Genomic DNA, 13,805 nt, shown 5'->3' with positions numbered 1-13,805 from the left:
TTGATTTGATGGTGCTGAGAGACAGCTAATGATGTCTGAATCTAAACTGTGAGGAACCTTGTCACTCGGCCCTGACTGGTTACAGTGTAGAGGTCACATGCAGCTCCAAAAGTCTTGAAAAAGTATTTTCTGGTATTACTCTTCATTGTATAATAACAGCATAATCACCATATGATGTCAGTAACGTAAAATTAAAGATACACTCGATGATTTTGTTTTACAAACATTTGATTTTTTTTACATGTTTATTGCTTTATATTTTGAAGGTCAACTCTATGTGCAGTCTTTTTTTTTGTTTTATTAAAATGGAAACGCTCACTCAGTCTTGAGAAAAAAGCAGGGACACAGGTCACCAAAGTAAGCTAATCAATAAGGTAATGAACAATGTGAATGAGAGCACTAGCTGAGTCAACGCTAGGTGGGCTAAGTTTGGAAATAACTGAAAGGGTCATTTTTGATTTATTAAAGTGGGTTTGCATGTATACTCCCGTGCTCTGTGAGGGGAAATTATTGTTTTTGTCAATGGAGTCTTGTTGCTTTGAAAACACAAATTTTGCCACCAAAAAAGGGCCCACCTATAAATATCAATATCAGTTTAAAACACTACATTTTTAATATTTTCATCGCTTTACCCTGCCGTCAGACAGCTCTGAAGTTGTCTTCAAACCCACCAGACTCCATTGAGAAAAACAGTAATTTTACCTCGCAGAACACCAGAGTTTCTGTGTCTATAGCTGCATCGATCTGTTGTTTGTGTTATTGTGTGACTTATGGGTCATTTAAATAAATAAATAAAGGACCCGCCCTTTAAAGCTACATTGTGGAGTTTTAGAGCTAATAGAGCAATGTTTGCAACTGCTTTTCAAGTGTTTTCAAGTGAGGAAGTGTACACAACATGTTTGCTAGACCCCTGGGATCCACACAAATTTACAAACACAGAATCTAACCATAACTTACAAGACTCTCCGTAGGGCATCTTTAAGTAAACACTCAACAGAATTGTAAGTGTTTGTCTTTAACGCACATTTATGCAGAAGTTGTAAACCATATCCCCTTAGTACAAAATAAAATGACATTGATGTGAAAACCAGTGCGATGCCGGTGGTTGACACTGGTCCTGTGCGTGGTTGTGGTTGTGTGTAGTGTGTGCAGACCTGCGGGGAATCCCATAACGCTGAATATCCGGTCCAGCTGGTCGTGATGGAAAGGATTACTGGTTTTGATGTCTTCCTGGCGACAGTGAAAGATGGGCTCGGACGTTAGCAGCTCCGCAAAGATGCAGCCAATTGCCCAAATATCTGGCACACACAAACACACACACACACACACACACACACACACACACACACACACACACACACACACACACACACACACACACACACACACACACACACACACACACACACAAAGACGCCACATAGTCTGAGTGATCTTGAGGTACAGGTTCATATTAAAGATTTTTTATCATTTTATTACCTGCATGCAAGAGTTAGGAGCCGTTTTGACCCAAATGATTGCTGATCTTAATTAAATTAATTGAGAGAGAAAAAAAGTGAGAAAAATATGTCTGGGAATTAGGTTTTTGATATAAAATGATACACTTGGACGTAAATTATTCAAATTGTACTATGAAAGTTCAGGAACATTTAATGGAGGAACTGCCGCCCATTTTTCAAAAATCCTTTATGTTATTCCTTTGGTCTAAGACATTAGTAACAACATCCCCCCAAATCCAAAAACTAGAGTGCTAAAGCTAAAACTCAAATGTGTAATGTCATCAAGTATGAAATGTGAAACTGCTACAAAGACAATGAATTGAGAAATATTTCTGTATAAGTCGTTCCCAAAGACTGGGTTCTGGACCCACAGGTGGGTTGCAGGAACATTCTTATTAGGGTCGCCAAATAAATTTACAGAATTTCTGCCATAGTCTTTCATTTAACATTTACACCTGCAGTACACTATTGGGCCACAAGAGGGAGCCTGAATTTTTGTATGGTTCTGATTACTCTACTTAACATAATATTGTCTCCTGTATTAAGTATTAAAAATGTCTATATGTTTTCATTAACTTATGCATAAAACAAAGTTGTAATTTCTCAAATGCAATTCTCTCTAAAATGGTTGATTTATTCAAGATAATATAACGGGATGCGGAAATGGCAGTAAAGATTGTCGTTCAGTTAGCACAAGTTTGCTCTTCTCACGAATTATACATTAGAACTGGTGGAAATTGGGTCGGTTTGTAATTTTTGAAATAGTGGGTACCCCTGAAAAATGTTTAGGAAACAATGGTTAAGATGATACTGAGAGCAGCCAGCAAAATGTTCTGACTGAGAAGACTACAATAGATAAAGCTCATTTGTTTATTAAACAAAAAGACAAAATCAGTCTCCCAATCATTGTCTATGTAGAAGCTGTAGACTTTACACTTGTTGACCTCTACAAGTGTAAGAATTACTTCTCTGGTTTCTGGTTTTGAGAGAGAGTAGCTCATATTCACAGATATGGATTGAGCGTTCCACTGCCATGGAGATAACACATTGGCACTCTTCATTGGGAAATAGGCTTGTCTGCTTTTTGGCGGAGAGTAATATGAGAAAATCAATACCACTCTCATATCTGAAAGTCGTATTGATCTTCTCATCTTACTCTAGAAAGTAAAGAAGTGTATTTTTTTTTTGTTTATTTTATTATTTTATTTTTATATCTGACCGTCTCTCTGTCTCTTTCACACCTCAAACACATTTAGATAATCACAAACAGACACCCGCGCAGTGTTGTCTCGTGTTCCAGGAATGACAAATATAGACACGTAGACACACCTGCTATGGAGACCATAGATCACATGGGGCTTGCCACAGAGGAATGTGTGTTCCTATTGACACTGTGAGACCTTGAGGGACACGTGCTACAACACTCATTGTGCTGCGGAGACGGCAACTTCTTACATTCAAACAATCAGGGATCAAAGTCTTGAGTTGGTACAGAGAGTTGTATGTTCACCTCTGTTTTCATACATGCACATGTAGGGTTTGTCATGCACATGTGAGCCTGGACTCACCGATAGCTTTGGTGTAGTGCCGGGCCCCCAGCAGCAGCTCGGGGGCCCTGTACCAGAACGTCACCACCACGGGGTCGAGGTCCGCCAGCGGCTTGAGGGGAGAGTTGAAGAGTCTGGCGAAACCCATGTCAGCTGCGGGGAGAAGTGTGGAGAAGACGGAGGACGTTATTGAACAAAGATATGGTGGGGGATCCCCTGTCAGGGGATTGCCGGCTCCTGGGGTACCCGAGGGCGAGGGCCCCGGAGCCCAGATACTAACCTACTAATACTGAATCATTCAAGAAATCACAAACACCATAAAACACATAAAAACACTTACAACAGTTAAAACTGACAGCAAGAAAACTAGCTTAAATTAACAGCGTTATTTTTTTTTATCTTTTCCCTTGATCTGTTCTGTCTGTCATTCCCCGAATTCTCCTCTCCCTCTCTCTCTCTTCAATCTAAGAGCATTTTTTAAGCAATAAGACATTTGATTAATAGCTTTTATTCTTTGATCTTAAATTTGATTCCTTCACTTGTAGCAGTTTGATAAATACAGGCCTTGTTTTAAGGAATGTGAATTTCTCTGCCAGGAAGTAACAGCTCAAAACTCACAGCTGAACTGAAGTAAGAGAGAGTCATCCAGGGAAAAGCTTGATTTTTTCTTATTAAAGTAAAAATAATAAAGCCAGTATTCCAGTAATAACAAATCTAATAGTGCAGCAGCTAAAATATGTAAAACAGAGCTAAAATGAAATACGGTGTGAGCCTGTAATAGCACTGAAACAATAACTTAGTACTACCACAGTGTGCCGGGGTTTATAAATAGACACCCGGCACTGAAGCGTTACCCTTCAACAGTCCCCTGGCCAGCCGGCTTACGTAACAGCACTGATCTGAGCTCCCCGTCTCCCTCTGAGCCAGTAGGTTAAACACTGCAGCCACAGGGACGCCCAAACAGGTCTACAGCCTCATTGATCCACTGTCACCACAGCGATTGGTGGTGCCTCTAATTTGCACAATTTAACAAGTCTGAATCGGAAATGCTCCTTACCGATTTTAACTCTTCCTCGCTCGGGACCTTCCCCCATCACCAGGATGTTCGCTGGTTTCTGCAGAAGAAGAGAGAAGTATTAGATACTGGTGAATAATACAAAAAGCTTGGTGATCACTTTCATTTACATGTGTTATACTTCTGCTAGGATGCACACAATGTTATCTTGGATTCTCTTTTCTAAATGCAGAGAGTGGCAGGTGCACAGTGGGCCCGAATTGGCTTCCCCTGTTGGTTACTAAAGTAAACAAGAGCACGTCAGTTAGCCATTTTGTGAAAGTGCACTTTAAACTCCGGTGGAATCCTGTGGCAGCCCACGCAAGTACACATAGGAGTTTGTGACAAAAGTATGCATGTGGGAGTTTCAAAAAGGACTGAAGAAACACATACAGTACATACAGTCCCATGTGTTCTATTTGAGGAGTTTATTGGAAAGTTTAACGGTCCAATGTCTATCTGGCCACCTGCTCCAAACAAATAGGGGGGGTTGAATGCTAGTTGCTGCAGCTAACTGAAGGTCCATGTCCCAGAGTCGCCGCCCACTCTCCTCGAAGCGAAGTAGTTTTTCTGGAGGCGGTGAGGACGTATCGCAAAATACAAGTCGTTTTCACGTTTCTGACACTTTGGATTTAATTGGGAATGCACCGATACTGATATCCGATATTGGGGCTGATTATCACTGAAGTAGCTGGATCTGGTGTCTGCAACAATGGGGCCGATCAATTCAATAGAGTCCTATGATAATAAACTATTGACATTATTTACTGGGATTTCAATTCATGTTTAAGTTTTGACAAATTTGTTGCTGCATTGAAAAAAAAAGTGTAAACGTTTGTTGTAATTCTTTATAATTTTAACTTTTTTTTTTTTTAATCCAAATTACTGGTGTACGCTAATCTAACCATCTTCGTATGAATTTGTTGCGTTTTGTTTGACAAAGTCAGGAAAGAAATGCTTGCATCAAGCCTGATGTTGCCTATACATAAGAGAATGATCGGAGTCCTTTCCACTGTACGTTCAACATTATAGACAAGACCTCTGGGCGGCTCTGTGTTTGCCCATTAACAATGTTTGTGTCTACTTGACTTATGTTAATTCCAATAAAACATTTGTTTTGGCTCCAGGGGAAATATCTGCATTTATTACTTTGCTTCAATGCGTACCCCAGCTAGTTGCTTACTTAGTTTGTCTAAGGTAGGGTGTTGAGCTGGCGGCATAATTTGAGTTTCCAGAGCTTTTTGGCTGAAAACACAATAATTTCATCTATTGCCACAATAAAAGAAGATAAAAAGAAATAACGAATGAGTGCCGCTTTAACGCCACAGGTTTCCATCCAGAGAATATTTGTGTTTTGGTTTGGTAAAGAAATGAGCACCAATTAGACTTCCTACATATAATTATGGGTTACAAGTACTGTGTGTGTTATCCACTGAATGGGCATCAAACAAACAGGCACACTGCAGCATATTGATCAGAGGGAAATGTTTTACAGTCTTGTGCGTTCTGGTGCGGTGTCTGCTTGTTGTCAAACGGCCGGTCAGCCGTGTGAACACTCTGGCTCGGTGAACTTCACATCAGCCTGGCAAAAAAACCGTAACATTGCCATGGAAACCGCACCACTAATGAGGTCTATTATTCATGTCCGCGACACGATACGCTGCGATCGGCAAACACAAAGCCAGACGTCTGTTAAGAGGCCTGAGGAGTTCAGGCTCACCAGCTCCTCTTTCATATTCTAAACAGGCCTAACTGAATTAAAACGCCATGTTGGCTGTTTGAAAAGAGCACACGGCATTACAGCCGAGGGAAGGCAGCAAAAATATATATTACTGTTGTTATTGCTGCTTTTTACTCGGAAATATGTACCAAATTGTGTTTCACGCCCCCAAAATTGAGACTTCCTTATGAATTCATCTGGCGAAAAATCAATCATTTACAGTTGGTTGGTTTCATAAATGGATCAGGAGTCAGGGGAAAATAAACTCCATTCCCCCCCGAGGACTGCTAAACTTATTCCTAAGAGACGTGGCCCGCTTTTACAAAACCATCTACATTTTTTGGCCCACAAACTGGGCCAGTTCAGGAGCCAGAGGCGCCCTTACACAGCAGTTTGGGCAAGTTGATGAACGGGCTGACAGGTCCATTAACAACCGCTGGTCCACTTTGAGTGTCACAATGAACCCCTGTGTGCTATTCAGGCAGCGGTGCACTTGAAAAAACTAGCTTTCCATCATGCCGCATCTTTCTTTCTGAACCTCGTCTAAAAAGATCACGGCGACATGTGTTGCTGTGGCAAAGCTTTGTCTGCGGTTCTTTCCTAGAGTGCTGCCTGTTTACATCTAACATAAATACATAAAGACAATGACAAAACTGTTTTTATACCTCCACTACCACCTTGGTTGGTTAAGTCGCTCTAGAGCTAAAGCAACAGTCGTCCCTGGTCTTTTTCTTCAGCTCTATTTGTGGTTTGCCTCATAATCAGGTGGCAACCTATGGATCTAAAACGTGAAGTGAAGTACCTTAAACCTGCATTCTCTCTGATCGCCATCAGGGGCGACTTCTCTGGTTGCAAAAAGAAGTCTGATTGTCTAGAAGTTTATGAGAAAATGATTCTCAGATGATTTCTTACCTCATTAAACATTGTTTAATGAGTTTATGGTCTCATCTGTAGTTTGAAGGCTTCTTCAATACAGCATGATGTTCATTTAGTAAATGATGCTCCCATTTAGAGTAAAACAGACCATAAAGACAGGTATGCTTTAGGGCGGGGCTACCTTGTGATTGACGCTACCCTACCAAATTTGTTCACGGCACCTCTACGTCACTCCTCCACCGTCTAAACCTGGTCACATCAGTTCACCGGTTGCAAAAAAGGCAAGATGATGACCGCCAAAATGCCCTACTCAAGGCTTTTAAAACCGCAGTCCACAAACCAATGGGTGACGTCATGTCAACCACGTTCTCTTCTTAAATACAGTCTACTCTTGTTATGGCTACTTTCTTAATGCCCACAGTTCATGCACAGACAGCAAATGGTATGTAGTAGTTTTTTTAAGTTTATGCAAGTATGACTTTGCATGCTTTCACACCGAACCTGCTTGTGACAAATGGGAACAACGGTTTTAGAAATTGGTCGGGTAGTGATCGAGAACAATGCAGACAGTAGGTAATCGCTCGGGCAACTCCTCACCGTTTATGGATGTCCAACATAGCTGCTTGTTTCCGCTAGAAGCGTCTGAAAAAAACTTAATGAAAGGACTTTAATAAATAGTGATAGACCTTAGTAATTTATTTTTTGTATAGTTTTTCCTGTCTAAGGGGGGACATACAGTCAAAAAATAAAGGTTGGTAGACATGATTCTCCCTTGGACATTCTCTCTCCATACAAATAACAAAAAATACAACAATGCTGCAAGGCCAAGAGTATAATACTCATTGTTTAATAGAATCATTGAAGATAGAAACCTGTTTACTGCGTTCTTAACATCCAAAATGTACTGATGCATCATCTAGCAGCAGTGCTGTTGCTATGCGCGTAACACCAGCCCTTATAACGGCAGCGTCATCATCCGTCCTGTGCTTCGGCAGTGGGACTGTGTGGGACCACCAGGAATACAGTATTGTATGTATACAGTACAGTACATATAGTTCAGTCCGGATTTACCGCAACGACTGATCACCTTCAGAAATGCCCCCCCCCGGCAGAGATTTGTTGGTACAGTCCGTTGAGCTTTCTGCTTTGGCCTGGAGAGCTGCTAAGTCAGCATCTTGACTCAGCTAGGCATGCAGGGCGGTGGGCTTGGCACACACCAGCTAGAGGCTGTTACATAAGCCCGGTGGGGGTGGGTAGCGGTGGGTAGGGATGGGGGAGAGAAAAGGAGCGGAGGAGCGGCAGAACGAGTGGGGGATGGGGATGCTATGCAGTTGTGCAATGCAAAACACATGCTTGGTACCTGCGGCGCAGAAACGCCGAGCAAGCTGAATACACCAGCGGGAAAAAAACGCTGTTACGTAACAGCAGAAGCAGTGGAGCACGGGAGGATGTGCCGGTAGGGGCAACTCTCCCCCACAGCTCTACAGACAGCAGCAGATTACATTTCTGTCTTCATGCTCCTCCTCCCACATGTATTAACAACATAACTCACGACCAGATGTGTAGCTTTCATGTATGAACTATGAAAACAATACAAGGCCTTGGGGGCATTTTCCATAAAGCAGCAGCGTGCTCACTATGAATTATGATTTGTTATTTCTCTTCCACCCACGGAGAGAGGGCTGAATAAGAGCCAGGCACCTGCACAAAGACGATGATCTGACCGACAACAAGAACCAAAAAGGACCAGTTGTAGAAGGGGAGAATTTAGGGAGCTCTCTGGCCACAATGGCAGGAAGCCCTGGCAATGAGACAGCAAAATAACGGCACCAACTGCAATACATTAGAACAGAGTCAGATAAGAGTCTGACAATGGAGAATTCCATCCGCCTGCAATGAAAATAGTTATAAAGGGGCCGGAAGAATTGGTGCTCAGATAAGATGTGGTGTGACCTTCAGGGAGCAAAACAACCACGCAGCTCCTGTGGGAGAGTTTATGTTGTTGTGAAGGAGAGGGGGCTTCCCACTCGTAATTTCTGCTCTGCACAGGAGCACTGAGACGCTGCTTGGCAGCAAAGTTACAGTTGTATTTAATGCTTTGAGGGTAACATAACTTTCTTTTCGTTTTTTTTGTTGTTCTTCTTTTGTTTCAGGATTTGCACAATCCTGAAACAAAAGCCTTGCAAATTGCCCTGTTTTTTATTAGTATGTCATTATCGTTGAAGATAGAAATGTTCCTAACATAATTTACAGTGTCTGCATGCTGTCCATGTTTTCATCTCAGAACTCTAACCATTTCACATTGTGCTTTCAGTTCATGAAAGTGAATTGAAACGTTCTGTTCGCCTAAAAAATGTTTGTTCGGCCTACTTTTGTACTTAACTCCACCCACTTATGTATTTTCTTGTTTCGATAAAAAAAAAAGGATTGCGACGGACAAAAACCAAGATGGCGACGGCCAAAAAACAAGATTGGTGAAGGCTAAAAAACAAGATAGCCACTGCCAAAAACAAGATAGTGACAGCCGGAAACCAAGATGGCTACAGCCGAAAAACAAGATGCCGCTGCACAAAATACAATTCTTGTTCAGCCTTCTGTTGTACTGAGCTCTACCCTATTATGTCACTTGTGGTTCCATAACAAAAATAGGATGGTGACAGACAAAAAACAAGATGGTGACTGACGAAAACCAATACGGCGACAGATAATAACCAAGTTTCCGACGGCCATAAACTGAGATGGCAACGGACGAAATGCCGAACTTTGGCCTTCCCTGTGTAGGGATAGCCAGGCAAACAGCAATATACATATACAGTATGTATTTTCCCCATCAGCTAAGCATATAACCTTTATTTAAATGATCATTAAAGTCATTATTTAAGCAAAACTTTCACTGGTTCCAACTTTTCAAATGTGAGTATTTTCTGGCCCTCGGGTAAACTGAATATCTTGTATCATTTGTTTTAGACCGTAATCTGAGTTACCTAAAGATCATGAGATGACCCATTCGTCTAACGTTGATCACTCATGTTGGATGCTGTATTATATAGATACAGCTGGTCGCACCTCAAAGGTGACCAAATTATGTGCCAAAAGCAAGTAAGTGAACCAAATAACATGCTGCAGCACAACCAATGTAAAAACCTGAGTCTGGAGGGGGAGTGATTTAAGATTAACTTGTGCAACAGGACTACAAAGTGTTTGACCCTGGTCATCTACTGGACTTACTTTCTGAAGTCAGATTCTGGGAATGACTCAATTGACTTAACATGCAAAACTGACTGAATCCCACAAAAGCTGAGAGTCAGCACATTTTCATTCAACACATTGTCATTTCAGCTCGACAATACCCTCCTTGGCGCCGCTGTACAGACAGAGCATTTAATGCCTGCAGAGATCTTTCTGGTAGATCACCAGAAAGAGGCCGAGTGTGAAAGCCTGCTCCCTGATCCCTGCAGCTTTATATAATGTGATGTCCAGCCACCACATGATCACCGAGGATTGCCAGCGATTGCATAATAGTGGACGACCTTATTCAAAGAAGATAGAACCACCAGAGATGGATAAATATCTGAACTGTGTGACTGCTTTCTGACTTCTGAAGTCAGTGTATTCTGAGAAATCAACCGTCGTCTCATCTACATTTCAGACCGTATCATCTCAAGTCTTTCATTCTCTCATGAGAATTATCTGGAAATAACCTCCCTACGGATCATCTGACATCAAAGCACTGACCGCGGTAATCAAATTAAAGTTTTGCCACATAATCGGATGTGTTTGGTTGATTATACTTGCAAGCAGAGGCACAAATGTTCCTCGCTTGGAGTGACAGATGCAGGGAGAGATAAGAGCGAGGGAGCCATACACACACACACAGATGGGCTGTGGGAGTTTTACAGCACACAGTCAGATATGAGAGAATGGAAATTGTTCCAGCTCTGTTTGTTTTTGAATCTCACATGAGATAGATCGGATGGTTCTGCAGCATGGAGGCACACTGGTTCAGTTCTGATCTGGTCCACATTAATATGAAAGACAATTTACCATCTTAAAGGAGAACCCCACTGATTTTACACACACATATCTGTTTTCGGGAGTTGGAAGGTTCTACTGCATATCTGAAAAAAGTAGTTTAGAGCCTTATAGCGTCTCAAGAGGACGCTGACTCAAATTACATCATCCGGACATTCATAAGACTTCACACAGCTGTCCTAGCTCTGGCTACATTAGCCGCAACATCATAACACACCTAAATCATGCTATTAGCAGAACACACCTGAATCATGCTATTAGCCCCTACTAGCTTAACACACCTGAATCATGCTATTAGCCCCTACTAGCTTAACACACCTGAATCATGCTATTAGCCCCTACTAGCTTAACACACCTGAATCATGCTATTAGCTGCTTCTAGCATAACTGACTCAGGCTATAAGCTGCTACAAGCATAGCAGACCTGAATCATGCTACTAACCGCGACTAGCAGAACACACCTGAATCATGCTTTTAGCTGCTAAAAGCACAACACATCTGAGACGTGCTATGAGCCCCTACAAACATAACAAAACTGAATCATGCTATGAGCCGCTACTAGTATAACACACCTTAATCATGCTTTTAGCTGCTACTAATACATCTCTAAACCACACAGTGAGCTGTCAGTTGCATTGTGGTTAACCTCATTGAAAGTGGAGTACTCTTGTATGAATATACTCCATCAAGTCATGGTACTTGTGCACTCAAATCACAGTTGGTCTGTCCTAACAGTGTCTACCCGAGGGAGGACCGGAGGGTTTTGAGCTACGCCTCCATGATAACGCTGTTGGTCGGGACAGCGTTATCAGCTATAACTGATGCATTGGGAGCAGAGCAGAGCGGCGGCCATGAGCTAGCCATAGGGGAACGCTCACATGCGCTAGCCCGGCTATGTCAACAAAGTACAGAGAAGCTCTGATTACACACATACGCATACAAACACATAGAGAGAGTGACCACATTCTCTGCTCAGGTAGACTCTTCTCCAATATATCTTTACATAGCTAATAGTTAATTGCTCCTTTATTAATGCTGTGATTTTAGCTAGCTTAAGTCAATGCAACACTTTTTTTAGTGGCAAAATGCCCATACACTTTATACTGGTTGTATATCCAGCCAATCTGACATCCAAACTGAAATTTGCAGACACACAATGAGAAGCCCTGTGTTCGAGCCCCAGCCTGACTCTCAGCTGCACGGAACAAAATCTCCCTCCAAGCAAAGCACTGTGGGAAAACCGAGGTGGAGAGAATCTCACAGGATCCAGCAGTGTGTTGCAGCCAGGTTAAAGGGTAGACAAGAGTCAGACAACATTCAGAGTTCAGGACGTTCTGCCCTTCGACCATAACAATCAGACTCATAATAATACACCACAGCCAGACTAAACAACACCTGCACTGAAATAACACAGCTCTGCTGGTTGGAATGGCTCAGTGTGACCAGTGGGGCAAAGATTTAGTTTTTCAGCCAATATCACGATGAGAGTATATTCAGTGATTGTGGGCAAATTTATTGATTTCTTTGGCCTTCCGTCACTTTTTTTATTTAATCGTCTGACTTGCACACAGTAGCTACATTAGCATAAGTAGCAGTTTGGAGAAAATAGGAGCTGTTGTGTGTTAAATTCTAATTAATGTTATCATTATGCTTTATTCAATTAAACCACGAGGCAATATAACCACGGCAGAACAAATCCTTGGAATACTTATTAGTACAAGATGAACTTTCCAAAATAAAATGAAGGAAAGAATAAACATCTTTGTGCTAAATTAGCATAACAGTGCACTGCTGTTAGTTGGAAGTTGGCTTTTTTAATTTTGTATAAGTGATGGCTGTGAATTTTGATTGTATGGACCCAGTAGTAGAGGTGAAATGCTGCCCCCTATTTCTTTGAAACATGTGGCCAGATACTACACATAGCACCTTTAAACCAGAAGAAAAGAACGGTTTTAGAGTTTTTGAAGGTTTTTTTTTGTATAGAGACCCAGGTTTTTTTGTTTTTTGAGCGAGTCCTTGCAGTTTGAATTTCAAATTAAATTTAACCTACTTCTAACTTTTAAAACATAAAATGGTTATACAACATAATTTAACCATATCCCTAAAAGCTCCATTATTTTTCAGCTTTCATTTTTGTGGCCCGGTTGTGTCGACGCGCCACATGGCTGCCATAAGACAAACATGGTTTCCGTGATGTTAACGGTGTCCCTTTCGGAAACGACCCTGGGATGGAGTGCAGTGTGTACTGGGGCTGGTGAGTCTGTGAAGGGGAAACTAGAGCACTGAAGCTAATATAGCAGCTCACCAGATCCCTGTGGAGCACCCAGTTGGCATGGAGGTAATGGATGCCATCCAGAATCTGATACAGGAGAGACTTCACCATCCCTCGGGGCAGCTGCATGGGCTTCTTGTTGGCCTTGGAGGCACGATGGAACTTGATGATGTGCTACGAAGGCAGTGAGGCATGTCAGTTCTGACCATGTGGCTACAACATTCAAAAGAAAACAGCCTCTCCACACCTTGGTGGTGCCTGGTAAATTAAGCAAACTGTAATGCTGTGATTTATGATCACTTTAAATCTATTACGACAGAGCAACATGTGACAGAAAATCTGTTTTATTTGGGAAATATTACGATACCGCTGCATGTGGCACAGAGAGACTCACCCATAGGTCATGTTCGGCATAGTCGAAGAGGAGCCAAACCTTTCTGTCGCTGTGGGACAGGAACACCTTTTGCAGGGCGATCACATTCGGGTGTTTCAGTTCGCGTAACAGCTGAAAGACACAACATAAGCGTGTGAATCATTTTGAAAACAAGAAGAGTTATGTGATAACATTTTAATTCAATGCCAGCTATGTGTGTAAGCACAGTATATATGGTATTCATGTATGTAGTTGTTCTGATACCAGTATCAGAAATGCCTCTGATCATATCCTCTATCAGCTCAGGTGATGTCAGCTGTTATCAGCCGGTGCACACTACTGCTTAGGTAATTAACGAAGGTTGCATTAAGATACATAACGATGCGTTCAAGCTCTGATGCTCTGTTGCAGCCACAAATGACAAACAATAAG

The 13,805-nt window shown here is 41.9% G+C and overlaps 1 protein-coding gene across 1 annotated transcript in view; it reads right to left on the bottom strand.

Moving 5' to 3' along the window:
* cdk19 (cyclin-dependent kinase 19) overlaps window positions 1-13,805 on the bottom strand; it is a 49,457-nt gene that overhangs the window by 13,328 nt on the left and 22,324 nt on the right. The window contains exons 3-7 of the mRNA XM_054618685.1: window positions 13,395-13,505; window positions 13,034-13,174; window positions 4,104-4,161; window positions 3,068-3,199; window positions 1,155-1,298 (exon numbers count right to left, since the gene is read on the bottom strand). Coding sequence (XP_054474660.1) covers window positions 1,155-1,298; window positions 3,068-3,199; window positions 4,104-4,161; window positions 13,034-13,174; window positions 13,395-13,505 — 586 coding nt within the window. The remainder of the gene's footprint in view (window positions 1-1,154; window positions 1,299-3,067; window positions 3,200-4,103; window positions 4,162-13,033; window positions 13,175-13,394; window positions 13,506-13,805) is intronic.

This window comes from Anoplopoma fimbria, chromosome 18 (assembly GCF_027596085.1).
Source record: "Anoplopoma fimbria isolate UVic2021 breed Golden Eagle Sablefish chromosome 18, Afim_UVic_2022, whole genome shotgun sequence".
In the NCBI taxonomy this organism is placed as follows: Eukaryota; Metazoa; Chordata; class Actinopteri; order Perciformes; family Anoplopomatidae; genus Anoplopoma; species Anoplopoma fimbria.
The sequence above is the reverse complement of the archived record's forward strand: the minus strand, read 5'-3'. Positions and strand labels throughout refer to the sequence as shown.